At 40.3% G+C, this 21,161-nt stretch overlaps 1 protein-coding gene across 1 annotated transcript in view; it reads left to right on the top strand.

Moving 5' to 3' along the window:
- DHFR (dihydrofolate reductase) overlaps window positions 1–21,161 on the top strand; it is a 36,164-nt gene that overhangs the window by 6,319 nt on the left and 8,684 nt on the right. The window contains exons 3-4 of the mRNA XM_090038176.1: window positions 697–802; window positions 5,574–5,700. Of these exons, the coding sequence (XP_089894302.1) occupies window positions 697–802; window positions 5,574–5,700 (233 nt within the window). The remainder of the gene's footprint in view (window positions 1–696; window positions 803–5,573; window positions 5,701–21,161) is intronic.

The raw sequence follows: 21,161 nt of genomic DNA, 5'->3' as shown, positions 1-21,161 counted from the left end.
GGGAGTAACAAGGAATAATGGCCATCAGTTGACTGAGAGTAGATTCAGGCTAGATATCAGGAGGCACTACTTCGCTGTCAGGGTGGCTAGGATCTGGAACCAGTTTCCAAGGGGAGTGGTGCTCACTTCTACCCTGGGGGTCTTTAAAAGGAGGCTAGATAGACACCTAGCCGGGGTCCTTAGACCCCAGCATTCTTTCCTGCCCATGGCAGGGGTTCAGACTAGATGATCTGTTTAGGTCTCTTCCAACGCTACCAACTATGAAATTATGATATATGTTGCATGGCTTTCAGCACGTGCAGAGAAATATACCTTAAATGCATATTTGAGTTAGCTGTTATAGCCACATTGTTTAAACTGGGCAGTTTTAGTAAGTCATATTTAGGACTTTGTTAATTGTAAGTTCTTGTTTAAGCATGGTTTTATTTGGTGTAAAAATGCATATGTAGGCCCTGGTCCTGCAAATGCTTGTGTCTGTTCATGTCATTGTATACAATCCCAGGATCAGAGTCTACGTTTGGTCTTTTATTTACAATTATTTGCTATTGTTTAAAACTTGAATCAACAGTTTAACATTTTAAACAGAATCGAAGGGGGTGGGGGATGAAATCCACCAGATGTCGCTAAACCACTACAGCTATTTCTGTACTACGTTGAAGATATTTTCTAAAAAGAACCTCTATATATTATACCCAGGTAAACAAAATGTGTTGATAATGGGTAAGAAGACCTGGTTCTCTATTCCTGAGAAGAATCGTCCTTTAAAAGATAGAATTAACATAGTGCTCAGCAGAGAACTTGCGTAAGTCCTGACTTTGGTCTTGTAAGTAATTTGCAAACATTATACACTGATGATTGTTTATTGTTTGTTTGGCACAATTGCATTTTATAGTTCAAGTTTGGAATAATGTAAGTGTGAAGTAGATTTCTAAATAGCATAGATGCAGGTGCAGAATAACACTTTTTTAACGAGTGTCCCATACTAAACCACTCAAAAAATCCACATCTACTGTGCTGCTTGTTGTGGATCTTGTTGATTTTTGTACTGAAAATCATTGTTGTTTTCTTTTTTTTGCCTCTTGCTCTCTGTTCAGTCTTAAACTGTTAGCAACTTAGGGCAGACTGTTCCATCCTGTATATTTGAAAGGCACACCACTTATGGTGAGCACTTTCTCAGACAAAAGAGTAATAGCCAGATAAAGCAATAAAGAGCAGTACTTTTCACCTCCAGTGTATATTTAAAACAGTTTCTGTGGAGTTCCTGCCAGTCATGTGTTCTGTCACTTGTTTTCTTCATCCTTGAAACTATCAGTACCTGAAAGGTCCTCCTAGCTTTGTGTGTCTACAGGTTGAAGTACCTTGGTGTGGAATAATTGGGCTTCAGACATGGGTCGAGTGAGAATGGAATAGTACATCATTAGCAAAAAGTTTGAAAGCTTTGCTGTTGTTTTTGCTCCCTAGTCTTTGGGTTCTTTTTGGTAGACTCTTGCCCTTTTGTTTCATTCAGCTTTCTGCCTCTGCCTCTGTGGCTGGTTATTTTCCATATTCCCACCATGACACTTCCAGTTTCTCTGAGCTGCCATGGCCTGGGGCAAAGTAGCCTGTGCTATCAAGACCCCACAGCCTGGGGCATAGCAGGCTGCGCAGGGCCCACCTTCCTGCCTCTCCTGTTTGGGCCTCCATTAACCAGCATATTTTTATCCGGCACCCCCCATTCCCCATGGGTGCCAGATAATAAAGCTTTTACTGTACATCATTGTCCTAATTGATACTTGTTGGAGCAGAGCATAGTTTGTCCATAATGCTACTTTGTATAAAAAGAGACAGAGTTATTTCCACAAGATAGGGAATCGTACTTCAGTTCAGTTGCCTATGAGTCTTGGAGATAATGAGATCTGGATTGGTTATGAGGATAGGAAAGGTTTTCACATCCATGCTTTCAAATCCAGCCTGGGTACTTACAGAATGGATCCCATCCTGAAATGTGAGATACACAAGAAGACTATAGCACTGTTGTGGTGGTCCCCTGAGGCCCTTGACAATCTATATTTAGCAACCTACTCAATTTACAACTTCACGGAAATTTAAAAAAACAAAAAGAAACCTTACTGAAAATTAAAATGCTGGCTCCCCAGTGGGAGCCAGCAGTCCTTATGGCTGCTGCAGCCCAGCTACACAACCCATCAAGGGGGAGCCTCTGTTGGCACAACGGGGAGCAAACTAGATGGAGGCTGCTGCCTTCCCTCATCGCTGCTGATTGGCTGAGAGGGCTGTCTGTCATGCAACCCCACCCCCTCCACCAAACAGTGGTGAAGGGTGGAGCCACACAACAGACAGCCCTCTTGGCTAATCAGTGGTGTGGGGCGGGACCACATGACAGACAGCCCTCTCACCCAACCAGTGGCTAGAGGTGGGGCCACTGGGGCCCCTTGGACAATCAGAGGCATGGAAGCCCCACTGTGATTAAGCTTGTGAAAATGGCGGCCAGTCCTGTGATATGTCTGCAAAATTGGCTGCCTGCCTCCTCAATTTAAGTAGGTCCCTATCAATAGGGGTTCAACAGTCCAGCCACATGCAGTTCCCTGCAGGATCAGTACCAACAAGTGTTGTAGGCCTGGGGGTTGTTGAGAGCCCAGGCTAAACAAGTTTATGGTTTTAGCCCAGTTCTCAGGGAGTTGGCCTCCCATTTCTCTCTCTTTCTCATTCATAAATATGTTCATTGTAGTTAATTGGCAAATTATGACCCAGGTCAGAGCCTGAAAACTTCTGTCCCCTAGGGCTTCTCCATTCAGAACCCTGTTGTCAGGGCACTCTGCACCTGTTACGCTGATAACTGAAACCTTTCCTTGCAGGGCTACCAATCCAGCATTCTTCCTGTGCGCATTCTTGTATTCTGTTTAAAAGCATATAAAGGAAAAATCTACATCCCAACCATTTTAGTCTTGCGGTAGTCCCCCCATTCCTTGCATTTAAGTGCCTTTGAGTATGGACATATCTACCCCTGTACCTCATCCCTGCCCCTTCAGAAAGGGTGCAAGACCTCCTGCTCAGAAACACTAGCAGCTGTTACACTTAAGTGTGCAGTAACCTGTAGTAATACAAGTATAGCAAAACTGCTCCAACATTAACCCTGTGTCCTCCAGGTTTAAAGTTGTAGCGATGTAGCTTACTTGCATCACTACAGGTTCATGCACACCTAACAGTTACAGCATAATAGCTGCTGCATGCCCTCCAGCAGCAGTTCCCCCTCCGTTTTTGAAGCTACAAGTGTATGTATGTCCATTCCCTTTCTATGCAGCTTGGTTTTAGTTGTTTATCTCTTTGGCTTTCTTTATGTATTGGTAAAAAAGAAAAAAAAATGCCAGAACTCCAGTTCTTCTCTTCACCTACCACCCTCTCTAGTCACAAGCAACTCTCTTTAAACAAAAGCAGCTAAAATCCTAAGGTATGTGCATGTACACCAGAGGTTCTCAATGTTTTTAGGCTTAAAGCACCCTTCATGTGGCCCAAAGGCACCCCTTGGAAAATACCAAAGCTCTTAGCTGTCACTTATTTTTAGAGTATGGAAAAATAAAAGAGCACTTCTGCAGCAAAAACTCAAAGCCCACCATAGGGGGCCATAACACCATGGCTGAGAATCACTGGTGTATGCTATGTAAGTATGTTGCAGTCTGGAGAACTCAAAACTGTCTCCACATCTTAATTTTGCATTATTCTACTGGCTTCTCCCTTTGCAAACTAATGTGACCAAAGACTTTCAATAATGTTCTTCTACTTGTTAAAAGCAAACTCAAGCCAAAACAAAGGGAAAAGGCATCTCATTAAACAATATGTAATTCAGGTCAGTGCTTTTCCTAAAGTGATAATGAGACTGTTTGTTTATTTTTCATTTGTTAGTTGACATAATTTAATTTTGCAGATGCTAAAGCTGTGCTCCATTCTGTTAGGTTTTCCTGTGCAAAGACTATTTATTGAGGTTTTTTGTTTTCCATTTTTGTTGGTTAATTTTTTTCCTAATGAACGTGAACAGAGAGTGGAGTCAGAAATCTTATTTGATCAGAATTGTGAAATAACTGAAGATAGTGAGCCACATTTGATAGAAGATACAGGCATACCTCGTTTTATTGCGCTTCACTTTATTGCGCTTCGCAGATATTGCATTTTTTACAAATTGAAGGTTTGTGGCAACCCTGCGTTGAGTGAGTCTATCGGCGCCATTTTTCCAACAGCATTTGCTCACTTTGCATTTTTTAGCAATAAAGTATTTTTTAATTAAGGTATGTACTTTTTTTTAGACATAATGCTATTGCACACTTAATAGACTACAGTATAGCGTAAACATAACTTTTATATGCACTGGGAAACCAAAAAATTCGTGTGACTCGCTTTATTGCGATATTCGCTTTATTGCGGTGGTCTGGAACCGAACCCGCAATATCTCCGAGGTATGCCTGTATTGTGTAATGAAAATCTGCAAGTGTTAAAAAATAGCAACAAGGAGAAATCATTTTCATTTAATTATAACTACACTACCCTGGATCATCCAGGTCTAGGTAGTGCAGAGTCACCCATGCTTTAAAACTAACAGCATTTACAAATTGCAGCTATTGACCACTGTTCTACCTTCCTCAAGAAGTTTTGTATCTTCACTGCTATATACCAAACTGTTCCTCTGCACAGAGAGAACCTAATTTAGCTCTTAAAATAGTAATTTCTCCATTGACTTCAGTCAAAGCAAGACTGTGGCCAGACAACTATAAAACAATTATCTAGATAAGACCTTTTTTTTTAAATCCCTACTGTGTTATGCATAATGCTTTGGAGAAATTATTTTATTGCTAATGCACATAAAACTAGTGAAAAACATTACTGGAGAAAATTTACAATATTTTTTGTTACATGTTTTTCTTAAGGCAAGGAATATGATTTGTAAGTGTATGTGCAACCCTCATTTAAGTTAATAGAGTTTTGTACATTAACAAAACACTGCAGAATTTAAAGTACTTTTTTAAAGCTGAATTAATTGAGCGCTATTTCAATTCTGCTGGAAAAAATTGGACATCTAATTAGTATTGTTATCCTTGAGGAGGCTAAAAGATTAAAGTAATTTGAATTTGTTGTCTCTATGAGGTACTTAACAGATATTGTGTTTGGGGCGGGGGGTTGGAGCTTTATGACTAGCTTCATTGCCAAAAGTATTATTGTAGTAGGTATCAGGTTTAGTAGAAACTTGGCAGTTTTAATTAGATTTAGCAATCCAAATACCACGTATTTGCTTAAGCAAATATCCAATACAAAATTTACGAGCCAGACTTTATAATTCAATTAAATGTATTTGTATTACAAATCAGCTTTTTGTTAGGTAATCCTGTGCCACATTGGTGGAGAAGTTTAGCTGATACTATTTTAACATAAATTTAACTTCTTCCTAAAGATTGTATTAAAGACAAAATATATTTGTTCATGTTTATGAGGAATAATTAGGTAGATACTTTTGGTTTTTTGTAATTTACATTGTCTGTCATGATGAATAGTCTTTATCACTGTTAAGCAAGGACATTTTGTCTTTCTAGGGAAGTCCCAAAAGGAGCACACCATCTTGCCAGAAGCTTGGATGATGCTTTAGTTCTTCTGGATTCTCCAGAGCTAAAAAATAAGATAGACTTGGTTTGGATAGTTGGAGGCAGTTCAGTTTACAAGGTACAGTTTGAACATCAAATGAACGTTCTTATAAGAGTATTATGACAATGAGGGGGCCCCAGCTGGATAGTTTAAAAGGCTTGAAATCTTTGCATAATGAAGATTAGAATCAGATCGCCTTGTATAAATCTGCAAAGTTCCTATGGTTTTAGCTATAGGCTTTACAGAGTGTAAAATTTAATTGGTGAATTTAAGGAATCTCTCCAAATGACCCACCAAAACATCTCTAAACTCATAATGCATTGACTCCAAGGCAGGGGTTGGCAGCATCCAGCCTGCAGAGCCACTGAATCTGGTCTGCAGAGCCCAAGGGCTTTGTTTATGTATGCCTGCACCAGAGCTAAGCAAGCAGCAAGGAACTAGATGGGGCTGGGCAACTTCCAGCTGTGCCCTTCTTGCTGCTGCTTCTTGTCCCCTGTCCCCTAGCCTTTCCCCAGTTGCAGCATGGGCACAGCTTCCAGCTGGTTGGGAGCTGCACTGGGGCCAGGCAGCTGAAATCTTTTTCCACCCTGATGCTATTTTTCACTCTTCCCTCCTGGTTGGGAGCTGCACTGGGGCCAGGTAGCTGGAAACTTTTTCCACCCTGATGCTATTTTTCACTCTTCCCTCCCTTCCCTGCCTCCCAACCACAGCACAGAAATGACAGCAGCGTGACTGCAGCTTCCTGACCCTTGTACAGCTGGAAGCTGTGTCCACACCCCAGTCAGGGACCCAGCCAACAGAGAGATCCCCAGCAGATGTTTCTATCTGAAACCATCAAGTCTTCTTCCACCTACTGGACAGACCCCAAGTGACCTCCCCTCCAAGCATCTTTCTCCAGTTTCTCAGAAAAGCTTTGTCCCAGTTATTTGCACTTTCCTTAGAACACTCTTTTAGAAACCTAGCTGTGCCCAGCTTATTCCCCCATAGCCAGCACTTATCTATACTCCGGACATTCATCATCCATCCGCTACTGCCAGATCTTGTGAGAGTCTGTTCTGCTGTTTGAGGTCACAGTAGAAATTCTATTTAAATAATCCAGTGAGTTAATTTGAATCATTATAACTAATTGGTATGAATTGTAATATGGACTTCATAAAACTGTATGCATCTTATTTAGTTAGTCTATAAGGTGTATATTTACCCTGTCTTCTCCATAAGACTTGACAGCTATAGAGACTAATTCCTAATAAATCAGTTAGGAGGCTTTTAACTGTGGAAGAGAGAGTTTCTTTTCCTTTTCAGCAGTTAAAGGGATGGAGCTTGAAACTATCCCTTTTGTCCAGAGGTGTCAAACATATTGCCCATGCACTGGATCCACCCCCCAGTGCTGCTTCATCCAGCCTGGCTGGCTATTAGAAATGGAGAGTGTAGCCTGTTGCAGAATCCAGGGCCCCTGGGCTTTGACGGACATAGCCATTGGTGACTGGAGGATAAGCAAGGGCTATGCAGACACAGCCTCACTCGCCTGGCAGCCACTGGTCCCACCACCACTTGCGTTATCTCCATTGCAGTTGCCCCGATCCTGCCATTCCCACCACCCTGTGCCCTGAGTAGTAGATTTAGTTTGCTAAAAATTTTGGGCACATCTATGCATATGGCGACATTGTTACTGCACTATGCTTTAGTTCATCCTTTTGTAGTGTAGTAACCACCCATACTGCTCTTTATGTGTGGTGTACAGTTAATTTTAGCTGCTGCTTTGCCAAAGCAGCATGCTAAAATGGGGGACTGTGCCACTGGTGAAGTAGCTGCTGGTCATGTGTAGACTCACGTGATCCCTACATCACCATAGCATGTCATATGACAATATATGGTGATGTGTAGATGTGACCTTTGTGTAGGAAATTATTTCTACAACTCAGAATTATATTCTGTCTACTGCAGTACGTGTGCGCCTTACAAAGAAGACAGCTTCATGTTTCATTTTGCTGTAGCATAGGAAAAGTACTTTTTTGACTTGTCTTTAAAGTTATAAGAAAAGCATAAAATAGTTTTAAACAATATTTTCATTCATCATATTTAATTATCCTTATTTTTAATCTTACAGTTACATGATGATTTTTTCCCTTAGGTTGATTTCCCAGTTTTATGCCCAAATCTATCCAATGTATAATGAACTGCTATTATAAAGTGTAGAAATAAACTAGGTGCCCTTTGTTTCCTATCATTTAATTCAGCTGCTGTCATTTTGGATTGAAGTAGATGCCTAATTTTTGGAGGTGAATTCTCTCTAGGTTTGACTTCATTAAACAATTAGAACATAAGAGTAGACTTGGATTCTAGCTACAATTCAGGTAGGCAGCCTAAGAAGGAGCAACTCCTTGCACCATGATACACATCCACTGGTTCAAAAAGTGCGTTTCTCTACTGCCTCCTCTTACAGTTAATTCTGAGCCTTATGTAGTCATGTAGTCTCTTATGTCTTGTATAATGTCTTTTCTGTCTTACAGAAAAGAATACCTCCTAGGATCACAGTACACCTGCACCAGTATTAAGAAAAATTATAAATTGCTGGTTTGATATAATTGGCAGTCTTGATCAAGAGTAGCTGCACAGCATGTTGCTGTGCTGATCAGTATAACCTGATTTTAAATTTGTGAACTGTTTCCACTATTTCAAGTGTCTAATCAAACCAGAGAAATCTTGTAACTTACTGAGGGAAATGTGACAGTTTTATACAGTTTTGTGGATTTAAACCAGCATTATGATCTTAATTAGAAGGGTTTGTTGGAAACTGAACACCTCAATCAAAACTGCAGATATTTTAGTGTTTCTATCAGGGATGTTCTGTACTAAGTGATAAGGATTGCTGGAAGATTACCATGATATCATGTAGAAATGCGTGGGTAGAAAAATATCTCCTGATAATTGAAATGAATCATTTTATTCAGTAATAGTAGGCATTGGCTTTTTAAGGCTTTATTCTGATCTTACTCTGTATAACAAAGATGTAAGGCCAGCTTGTATTCATTAAACACGCGGTTGTGTTGGAGGCAGCATGGAGTCACCATACCTTTGATGAGATGGAAGTGTTCAGGAGGCACCATGTCTTAGAAATAAAGCTGCTGGAAGGTGCTGGAGAGAGCAGGTGTTGTATTGCCTTTTTACAGTGGACCCCTGCCTTCATCTGGTCCATCCTAAATTCAACTCTTTTCTACCATTCTTGATACAGGAACATTTATATGAGCTCATTAATTACAATTGTTTCTGTCCTCTTAATGGAAACAAGGTATGCAGGCAGAGTGGAGCAGAGTTAGGAGCTACCAGGTGACCAATTTGACTTAAAAACACAGGTGACTCAAGGAAATATTGTCTGAAGCATTCTGGTTTGCTCCTTTTCTCTATAGTAGTGCCTCAAAACAAAAATCTTATATATTCAGACACTAACTCAGAAGAGTTCTTCAGGATCAGGGAAGAGTCTTCAAGGATCTGCATATGACCCATGCATCAACTTGGCCAGATTCCTTCTGCAGGCAAGATTCACATCACCCATAAGTAATTTATGACCAGATTTTTCCAGAGAAATGGAAGCTTCGTTTTTCTACTTTGCAGTTCTTATGACATGTTTCCTCAGATAGCCTTAGGGGCCACTGCTTCCAAAGTATTGTTTAGCAGGCTCATTGCTTCCTGAGATATTGGCAGGAAGCTTTTCTGTTTATCCACTAAAATTTCAACTTACTGTGTCATCACTTCACTCCTTTTCATCACTTAATTTCTAAGGATCTGAAATATTGGAAAAACTGACATGATAGAGAACAGGGTGATTTTGGTACCCCAAACTGACCTCTATGGAATGTAGAACTTAGAGCCTGGCTTCCATTTCAAGTATTCTCTGAAATAAGCTGTCACACCATTAAGTACTTCTATAGAAGTCTGTTCACCTTTGTCTTATGGCAAACACTAATCTGATATTGCCATTCTAATCCCCTGCGAAAGCAGGGTGCTGGAACATGTCATAGAAAGCTTCCCTTATAGCGCATATCATCAATGGAGAGCAAAACACATGTCTTCGCATGTGACTTTTTTTCAACTCATACAGCATCATTGTTAAAAGTTGTTCAGAAGGCTGAGATGTAGTATTATTCACTTAGGTTGAAGTTTCTTACTGCTTTCCTGAACTTCTGCAGACAGGTTCTGAACGCTGTCAGTCATGTAATGGATTTGTTAGATAATTGTGTCATTGGTTGGGAATTGCTTTGGCTTGACTGGCTGCAGCAAACCCTGACATCACATGACATTTCTTCTGGTGCTTTAAGTGGCTCTATAAGGAAGTATGGGTTAGATGACTAGACTGTAAGGTGGATAGAAAACTGGCCGGATCATCAGGCTCAACAGGTAGTGATCAATGGTTTGAGGTTTAGTTAGCAGTTAGTATCAAGTGGAAGGTCCCAAGGGCTGGTCCTGGGGCTGGTTTTGTTCAGTATCTTCATTAACGATCTGAAGATGGGATGGACTGCACCCTAAGCAAGTTCACAGATGACACCAAGATGGGGGGATTACTAGCCTAGGAGTAGGACTAGGATTCAGATTGACCTAGACAAATTGGAGGATTGGGCCAATAAGAAATTTCATGAGGTTCAACAAGGACATGTAGGAAGTCCTGCACATTGGACAGAAAAATTCCATGCATTGCTACAGGCTTGGGACCAACTGGCTAAGCAGCAGCTCTGCAGAAAAGGACCTGGAGGTTACAGTGGACAATAAGCTGAATAGGAGTGTCACGGGGCGGGGACCCAGGAGTGCCCGTGATCTCTCCTGGTGCCCCCTACCGTGTCAAGTGGGTGTCCATGCACCCTCGTTATCTTGCCCGCCACGTCTTTGATAGTGAAAGTATTGTAAGGGAGGCTGCCTTTTACCCCCTTGGACACGGTACCCCCTTGGCGTACTCCCGCTGGTACCCCGTCTACCGCTAATTCTGTGCACTCCCCCCCACAGGGCTATGCATGGCTCCTACCACCCCTAATACCACACCCCAAGCCTGTCAGTTGTCCCGGACGTTGTTGCGTCTATTGTCTTTTCTTAGCAGCTCTCCCCAAGGCTTATCCCAATACCGTACAACCGCCCTCCCCGGGGCTTATCCCGATAAGCTCTCGCCCTCCCTGGGGCCTTGCCCCACGATTCCCGCAATTGAGACTCAGGTAGCCTCAGCCATGCCTGGTCTCCAGACCCTTTTCTGGGTCTTGCACCCCACTGGGCTTCTCCCAATAATGCCCACACTGGGCTGGGGTCAAGACACCCCAAAACACAGCACCACCTCCGGCACCGGGAACCCCCCCCACACACACTACTGGGGAGCTCCTATGAGGCCTCCTTCAACCCCTACAGCCTCACCCGGTCCTTCGGTGTAACAGTAAATAAAACCATCGGCCGTTCAGCCCTAACTCAAACTCAGGCCTCCTGGCCAAAACATAAACCCTAAACCCTCATGCTCTTTATCTTCCCCAAATCCCTACCAGGACTTTCTCCTCCCAGTATTCTCGAGCCATAGCTATTCAGGCCATCAAGCTGCCTACTCCAGCAGAGCTCCTTCTCCCATGGTTGTTAGTGGGGAACTGCCTATGGCCTCAGCCTGGGCTGTTTATATAGGCCAGGCCCTGCCCCCTTCTGGTCAGCTGACCGACTGCAGTTGCCCCGGCAACCCACACCTGTCCTTTAGAAGCAGGCACTTCAGTGCCCTGCGACAAGGAGTCAACAGTGTGCCCTTGTTGCCAAGACAGCTAACAGCATACTGAGCTGTATTAGTAGAAGCATTTCCAGCAGATCAAGAGAAGTAATTACTCCCTTCTGTTCTGCACTGGTGAAGCCACAGCTGGAGTACTGTGTCGTTTTGGGCCCCACACTGCAGCAAGGATGTGGACAAATTGGAGAGAGTCCAGTGGAGGGCAGTGGAAATGGTTACGGGGCTGGGGCACATGACTTCTGGGGAGAAGCTGAGGTGGGGATTTGATAGCAACCTTTAACTACCTGAAGGGTGTTTTCAAAGAGGAAGGAGCTAGACTGTTCTCAGTGATGGCAGATGCAGGGTGGATTTGATTTAAATCAAATTGATTTAAATCACTGGTCAGGAAGCCTCAATTTAATCATTGTTTTCTGCAAGTGAATTCTTGTTTGATATCCTTTAATCATTTAACTTCTTGAAAGTTTGCACTTTTAGAGAAAGGTAAGGGATTGACTCTGTGTATACAAACTTGCAGAGAGACAAGAGGGCTGATGGGTATGAGATCTCTTACCTGTCATCTTCATATACTGCTGTAAACAAGGATCCTATCTCTGGAGAGAAATCCACAGTTTGGGAACTGAAATTAAGCATCGCAGAGATGCTTAATGGGATCTTCTAGACTGAGCACTACATTCCATTGGGTAGAGTGGTTTTCTTTAATCTTTACTAATCTATAGAGGAGCGTCTGGGAACTCCATAATATTGGAGCCCTAATATAGTCCATGACCTATTTCTAAAACTTTTCTAAAGAGGTTACATGAATATATTATCTCAGTCTGTTTTTGTTTTTTTTAAATCATTAGTTTTTATCTGCCTGGGCAGATGACAGAACAAGGAGCAATAGTCAATAGTCTCAAGTTGCAGAAAGGGAGATTAAGTTGGATATTAGGAAAATCTCTCTCACTAGGAGGGTGGTGAATCACTGGAACAAGTTACATGGAGAGGTGGTAAAATCACCCTCATTGGAGGTTTTTAAGGCCCACTTCAACAAAGCCCTGGCCAGAATAATTTAGTTGGAAATGGAAATGATCCTGCTTTGAGCGAAAGGTTGGATTAGATGACCTCTTGAGGTCTCCTCCAACCCTAATTTTCTATGATTCTATGATTTTGCAACTTTAACTGTTTGGTTAATACAAAGTCTTGTGGTTGAAGAGATTTAATTCTAATAGAGTTGCTACTTACTAAAATGACCTGTAAGCATAAAAGCCTTTGAGGAATTCACTAGGTTTCTTTATTAAAGTTGGATGCTGACTCTCCCACACCTCAGCACTCTGGTATGTGAACCCAGAATCCTTTACCCACGCTGTAAAATATCCAACACGTATTCTGATTGTTGCCAGCCATGGCCATTTTCAGGCAGCCTAGGCCAAGCTGCAGAAATGTGGCTAAGCAGAAGGCCTCTAAGCCTATTCTGAATAGCTGTAGCATGAACCTTTGCAGATATGATGATGACTAGCTTGGTCATCAAAGTAAAGGAAGACATCCATATGTCTAACTAAGCTAGTAATGAGATAAAATTAAACAAAGTACAAAGCCTGAAAAGAGACATTATAAGGCAAGCATATACCATAATAATCCAAATACATTATATCATAGCTTTATCTTAAAATAGTAATAGTTGTGACTGATGTAATCAAATTTATTAGATGTTACTGTGCTATAATATTTATGTTAGTTAAGATGCTTAGATCATTTGTAGAAACAAAACAGCCTTTTCAGATAAGAATGTAAAAGGAAGCTAAACAGGACAGCGCTGAACAGCATTCCATAATGCGAAAGGAAAGGAGATAAGAAATCCTCCTTTTTATTTTCCCAAGGATATAGATCTCAAGACTAATTGACACCCTCCAGGTCCACAAGTTCTTGTTCAGTCCAGTTCCAAAAGTTTCAGTGGAACAAAGAAATTTCAATAAAACTAATTAGAGATCATTTATTAGAATATTAGAACTAGCCACCTATAAATATGGGGTATAGGCTGGAGGAGAATTTGGAGAACTCAGCAAATTCAAGAAGACTTACTGACAATCTGCATGCTACCCTCCTCTCACCTCTCAAGTCTCCCCAGCCAGTACGGATGAGAACCTATGTTGTGCTGTCATGGGTAGTCAGATAAACTTTGTTTTTTGTGTTCTGAAGTGCAAGCAAATAAAAGGTTGGGTCTGTACACCTGTTTCTGCCTGTTTTATCAGTAGCCAACCCACAAGGTTACCTGTAATGTGCGTAACAAAGCTGCCCCCGCAGTACATCAGAAACATTCACATTCCTTAATTCATGATCTGGTTAAAAAAAAACTAAAGCAAACCTCTATTATTTTTTTTTCAATTTTGTTTTCATGAAATTACTATTTTTCTTTCAAAATGTAATCAAATGTATTAAAGTAACTCTGTTTTTTAACGTAAGAAACAGCCTCAACTTATATTGTGGATTCCTCTCTGAATAGACAAGAGTGTCACCAGGTTTTTCACAACTCTTTCAAAAAACAGGGTTTATGTGGGTCAGATTCACAAGTCTCATGCCCAGATTCTCATAAGATACCTAAAATGCCCCGATAAGTTAATGTGCTTAACTTTTGGAATGCAGATTGTCTGTTGCTTCATGTGTATTGGTAGAGTGGATCCATGCTATTTGACAAGGTGAACGGCCTTTCCATCAAGGTAGGATGAGAACTCTTCATAGCACTTGCTGCTCTTCTGATGCAGTCGCTTAGAACTGAGGAAACCCTGTGGTACCTTGGACAGCACCTTGGCATAGGTTTTGCTGTTTTTAATTGGAGGCTTCTAGGAAGTTTCTCTTGACCTCTAATGCAGCCACAGCTTAGGCTATGAGAATTTTAAATCCTCAAAACTGTCTGTGCCAGCGTGTGTTTTATACCATCAACATTCAGGTTTCTTCAGCTCTCTTTTTGTCCCTTGCATATGTCAGAAACCCAAGGAAATTTGTGTAGACAACAAGGAGAAAAGGGTCATTTGGGGACCAGTGTGTGAATACCTAAGGCTAGCACACAATCACAATAATTCACCTGGCCTCAACTCCCTTGCCATATAAATGGAGTGCTGTCCTTTATCAGTCTTTGGAATTTGTTGGAACCTACGACTTGGTTATCAAATTAGAATTATTGGTTTGTCTTGTTGCTTGGAAGCTGCCAGTTCTCTGTGTACCAGTTTAATGAGGTGTAAATTTGTACAAAATAGTAGCTGGATTATGAGGTCTTCACTAGTACTGTCTAATCTGAATATTGGGACCAAGATAATTGACCTGGTTATGTAAATTAGATGGGATTGACCTGTGAAAATACTAGGAAAACAAAGCAGGAAAGCTTTTTTGCTTCTGTACCTGAGGTCTTGTCAATATAAAAGGAAAATATCTTACAAGGACATGTTTTTGGCATGTTACCACTGTCATTATAAAGTCTCAGTAAGCTGCTTCCTGTTTTTTTGTGCTATCTGATTTTGGCCACATGCCTAGGCAGTTCTTCTGTGTAATATATAGGCATTAAAGGTCTGGAGTCTGTTTTCTTATCTGTGCTTCTCTGTTAACTTGGATAAATCTTCTGTTTAAACTGTGACAAGTGGCTTAGTGCGCAAGACTGAGCAAGCAAAGTCTGCAATTTAGGTCTGAGGCCTGCTTTGCAGCTAATTGTGTTTGAATTAGATCCACATTAGGTGATATCAGTTCTAGAAACATCTCATTTAAACCATTTACTTCTAAAACACCTCAGAGACTGAAAGTCCTTAAACCCCAAAAACATAAAAAATGCCATCATAAAACCATTTTTAAAAAGTGGGAATAGTTTTGTCTAGGTGAAAAAATCTTATGAGCTATCATCATTTTACAAAATGTTCAATACAAAAATCCCATTTAAAATAACCAACAAAAATCCTAGCAATAAAACCATTCACTCAACACATGGTTCACCCAGCAACAAAATTAAAAATAAATTTGAACAATTTATGACTCATGTCCTCCACTTCTCTTACAAACAGGACCATTTACAACAATATTGAAATGGGCTATAGGTCAAATAGCTTCCTGCTAGAAATTTTCACCTTGGAAAAAACAAAGTTACTTTAAAGCCACTTGAAATGAAACTTATTTAAATTTAAGCTTTTTATTTTATGTCTGTATTGTCAGGCTATTTCTGTCATAAAACCACTAGAAAAAAGACAAGGCTGTTTCCTACATTAAAACACAGAATCACTTTAATACATTTGATTACATTTTGAAAAAAAATAGTAATTTCATGAAAACAAAATTGGAAAAAAAAATGTAACAAAGGTTTTTTAGATTTTTTTAACCAGATCATGAATTAAGGAAAGTAAAAGTTTCTTATGTACTGGCGTGGGGGTCAGCTACAGGTAACCTTGTGGGCTGGCTACTGATAAAACAGGCAGAAACAGGTGTACAGACCCAACCTTTTATTTGCTTGCACTTCAGAACACAAAAAACAAAGTTTATCTGACTACCCATGACAGCACAACATAGGTTCTCATCCGTACTGGCTGGGGAGACTTGAGAGGTGAGAGGAGGGTAGCATGCAGATTGTCAGTAGGTTTTCTTGAATTTGCTGAGTTCTCCAAATTCTCCTCCAGCCTATACCCCATATTTATAGGTGGCTAGTTCTAATATTCTAATAAATGATCTCTAATTAGTTTTATTGAAATTTCTTTGTTTCACTGAAACTTTTAGATCTGGACTGAACAAGATCTCTTGTGGACCTGGAGGGTGTCAATTAGTCTTGAGATCTATATCCTTGGGAAAATAAAAAGGAGGATTTCTTATCTCCTTTCCTTCCACATTGTGGAATGCTGTTCAGCGCTGTCCCGTTTAGCTTCCTTTTACAGGCTTATCTGAAAAGGCTGTTTTGTTTCTACAAATGATCTAAGTATCTTAACTAACATAAATATTATAGCACAGTAACATCTAATAAATTTGGTTACATCAGTCACAGCAATTTATTTTATTTATTTACTTTATTCTAACATAAAGCTATGGGATTATGTATTTGGATTATTATGCTTTTGCCTTATACGATCTCTTTTCAGACTTTGTTTAATTGTATCTCACTGCTGGTTTAGTTAGACATGTGGATGGCTTCTTTTACTTTGCTGACAAGCTAGTTGTCACATCTGCAAAGGTTCATGCCACGGTCACTCAGAAGTAGGTTTTGGGACCTTCTGCTTAGCCACACTTCTGCAGCTTGACCTAAGACACTTGAAATGGCCAAAGCAGGCAACAGTTTCTACTTTGAGCTTTCGGCAGAAAAACACTAATTTGTTTGGATATTACTTGTGTACATGTTTGATATGTTCGGTCTGCCTCTTTTTTCCTTTTCTTGCATTATGAAGCCCTCATTTACAGTTGAATATTGCAGCAGGTCTCGTGCATATGATCTGTTGACTTCTTAATTGAGCATGTCTTATCTAGACATGGGTTGGGGCAGGTTCTCAATCCTTTGTTTGTTGTTATAAATGCCACATTTGAAAATTTTGAAGTTTAAGAATATATGGTAAGGATTCTCCCTCTCACTCAGTGGGAGGGAAGGCTTAATCACTTGAGTCACAGGCTTTATTGATATTTTCTCTGGCATTCTAACATTTTAAACTATCTCTTTTCCCTCTTCTACCTACGGTTTTATACCACACTTATAGTATTTGAGTCTGTTAAACACTGTAAAAGAAACTCTTTTTCACGTGGAGGTGAACATTTTTTTTCTTGTGTGATTTATTTTGAAAAGTCAAGCTTTAAATGTGTCTCTTGGTAGAGAAGTCAGTTGTCTGTGAAATGCATCTCAGTCATGAGACTGCTTTGGTTTCCCACGTTCATTAACTCTGTTCCAATAGAATACTGGTATTACAGGACAAAGTGCAAACTTAAGAATGCAGCACTGGACCTTCCAGCTTTCATCTGCTCAGTGGGGAGCCAGTGCAAAAAGCAGAGCACTATTTTGTTAAGTTGCTCAGTAGACAGACTATTATAGCTTGTGCTTATTTAGAACCATTGTAAACCTGACTATTTCATCTTTGGCAGATTGTTTTGCAGCACTTAGATCTCTTGTTCATGTATGTGTTCGTTCATCTTGCCCAACTGTAGTTTCATCCAGCCACCGTATACAGGTGCTGATAACTCCAGGCATGTGGATAGCTATTTGCCTTGTCAGTAATGCAGATGTAGGATTTGGCATCTGAATTCATGTTGATATTAGAACTTCTCCTTGTGGCTTCACTTACATGTTTGAATGAGTTTGTAGCGGGGATGAAACAATTTTGCCTTGTGATGCCATAGATGTAATCTGATGAAAAGGACTGGAGTCATAATTGTGTGATCCCTATAACATCTTTTATGTTGAAGGCAGCTTTCTCACTGGAAGCATCAAGTGTCACAAAGAATCAGTATTGTAAGGATGTACTCCTAGTCTTTATACAAGAGGAATGTATTCATCATTTTAACCAATGCTATAATGTTTCATTGCAGGCATAAACTAGGCTAGGTGACAGGTCTACAGTATTTGCAGTGGATAAGTAGAGTTAACTTTTGAAAAGATACTGCATTTTATTTTTTTACAGGTGTTTATATTCATATCTCTGAGAGTACTTTCTGGATTAACTGCATGTTTTTCACATTCATTAGAGAAGCAAGGAGACACAAACTTCAAAATAATGTAGAAAGACCTTTTGAACATGGGAAAGAAAGGTAGCGATATATTCAAGCTAATCTTAACCAAGCTGCCAGTCCTTATTCTTTTTAACAAACATTGATTTGACATTCTCTAGGGAAAAAAATGAAGAAAAAAGGTTAGTGTATGAGTCAGAGATACAATCAAAAATTGTGTGACTATAAAAGGCTGCTGCTTTTTAAGCTCCTTTTCAAAGATGCTTTCAGAGATAGTAGAGGGGATGATTTGGAAGACTGTTCTTTGAAGAGTGTGTGGGGGGAACATTGAGTGAGTAAGCATAGCTAGCCTTCTGCATTGGCAGAATGAGCAGGTTTCTAGCCAAAGTCGCTAGAATCTTTTTTATGTGATATAAAATTCTAGCTGTGGAGGCCACATGTACTGCAATTAGTGCATTTTTGCTGTGCAGCTGATGTGGTGCTGTGCACTGATTTTTGTCCTTGATAGAGCAACAGCAATAGAAGATAAAGCAGAATTTCATCTCCTGCAAAGCTCAGCTTCCGCAGCTTGGCAGGGGAGGATTTTCCAAAGATACCAGTTCTCACAAATATTCTACAAGTCTCACAATCTTTAATATTTTGCTCTTGGAGGCAAGAGCTTATGCAAGACTCTTGGCTTTTGTGTATTCTTTTAAAGTAAAGTAAGTTTCAAATCTTCATGGGTATGAACAGCAGCCTGAAAAAGTGATCCATATATACTTTAAAGATCAGTAACTTGGCAGCAGATTAAAAGAACCCAACATTTACTGATGTTTTTACAAATCTTGTTTTTTAAGCTTATTCTTTAGTTTTTTTAAATTTGGGATGGGCAATACTGTTGTCTAGCAGCAGGAAGGCTAAATCAAGAATATGTGTCTCTGGTGGCTTCTTTTCTTTACTTTGTATTTGCCTGCTAATTATGTAAAACATCAGGGAATGGAAGCTATATGTACATCATTCTAAAAAACAAGGATCTTACAACAACTCATGGAAATTAGTCTTTTCTAAGGAATTTGTTGCTAAAGTTGCTAGAATACTGTGATTCAACAATGAATTCAGTGTCAGATTTTGAAAGTGTTCACCACATTTAATTTTGTATTAACTGCTGCAGAATTTTAAAGGAAATTCAACCTCCCACATTCTGTATTTTGCAGAGAAAGATTGTAACAAGATGCTAGTCCTGTATGCATAACCATAGTCCAGTGCCAGAGCTGGTCACATTATGATTGTTATTGGACTTGGAACCAGGCCTCCTGAGAGCTATTTCAGAGGCAGTCTGTTAGGAGACATGCAAGGAGAGCAGTATGCTCTAGAGTGTCCTTTCACAAGCAGCTAAAAGAGTTGGATATCAGCCCATGGCCTAAGGGAGAAGAACACAAATAAATACAACCCCAGTATGAAGATGACTGTGAAACCCTGTGTGGCTGTTGTGGCAACCTGGGAACAGAGCCTATGAGTCACCTATCTAGACCTTTGAAAAGATAACAGAATTGGGCAGCATGAACTGTGATTTGGTCCTTGCTGAAGATCAAAACATTTGTAGTGTGGAATGGGTATGAGGAAGGACTGTGAGGTTATGGGGGTATGACTTACAGGGTTTGGAAAATCTTGATGCAGGAGAGAGTGCCTGAATACTTTTTTACTTAATGCAAATAAACCTAATCCAAGAAGGACAAATGTTAATCTCTAAAGTTAATAGTGTGTTGTGTAATTACAACAGCAGTTCAGGAGGAAGGGGCAGTGAGGTAAGCAGTGCACTCAGGTGGGGTGAGTATGATGGCCTGGAGATGGGTCACACAAATTTAGCGAAAACACACAGAGTACCACATGTTGTACCTGAAACATCCTTCTGTTTTGATGTCCTACCAATCTCTTCCTACTGGGCATGTCTAGACAAGACATTTATTGTGGAGTTGCCTAACTGGCTCCATAGTAAATGTCTTGCATCTACATATGCAGTGCTAGTAGGCAGGAGTAAACTAATTAACTCTGCAGCAAGCTAGTACTTGTAAATACAGGTGCTATCCTGCTGTGGAATTTTTTTTACTCTGCGTCACCCCACCTGGGTAGGACATGAGGTGCTTCAGTGCAGGGGTTGCCTGCCAGCTAGTCCCATACTGAAGTACCCTTGTGCCAGCCCCTCCGCATCATATTGAGCTGGGCCAGAGCAGCTCTGGGCTGGCAGACTGAACCCCCCCGAACACCCTACCAGCCAGGGTTGCTCTTCCCCAACCCAATCTGCTGTGGTCCCAGGCACATGTGTAAACGTGGCACCTGGGAGCAATAAACTCCGGCACAGTATGTTCCAGAGTTTATTGCTGCACATTAATATGTACATATAGATGTACTCACTGTCTTTATAACTGTCTTCTGGCAGTGAGATTCAATGAGTCTCCCAATGCCAGTGATCATTCTACCACACTTTCTCCAAATATTTGTTAAAATATAGGCAAAAGACAAAATAAGGTACTAAAAGACAATAACCTCTTATTTCCCATATAGTGGATGATCAATAATAATAAATCATATAATATCAAAATAAGTTACTAGGAAATAACTTTCCCATATAATGGATAGTCCGTATCAAGTCTCATTTTTCCCATATAATGCATGATCCATATCCAGTAAAATAACCCTAATATGCTATACTGCTACAAAAAAGCCTGCTAATTGCTGCACAGTATAGGTAAATATTTACATTTGCTATACCACTGAGTTTCCTATGTTTCAGAATGTTAAAGAACAATCATTTGATTAGCATCTTCTATAGCACCAAGTACCTGGAGACTTCATTCCATTTGAAAATTCAGCATACTTTTTTATAAATTATATGCAGTCAACCACATTATTTCCAGTTAAAAGGAAGGAGGCTAACTTAGTTATATGGGGGTATAAATCAGGAAGGTAAGAATGAATAATTTTTAGATGGCAGCAGGTGAACTTCCTGGATCCCTGGGAAATTTGAACATTAACGTTTTTCAAAGGTGGGGAGTGCTATGGTGTTTTGAACTCCCTTTCTGGAAGTTTCAGCAAGTCCATAAGACAGTGCGCAATGCAGGAGCAATGTATATGTGGGTGGGATATAGGGTAGTGGAGAAGGGAGGCTTTTTTA

Source organism: Crocodylus siamensis, chromosome 3, assembly GCF_052110815.1.
Source record: "Crocodylus siamensis isolate JL-2025a chromosome 3, ASM5211081v1, whole genome shotgun sequence".
Taxonomy (NCBI): Eukaryota; Metazoa; Chordata; order Crocodylia; family Crocodylidae; genus Crocodylus; species Crocodylus siamensis.
The sequence above is the reverse complement of the archived record's forward strand: the minus strand, read 5'-3'. Positions and strand labels throughout refer to the sequence as shown.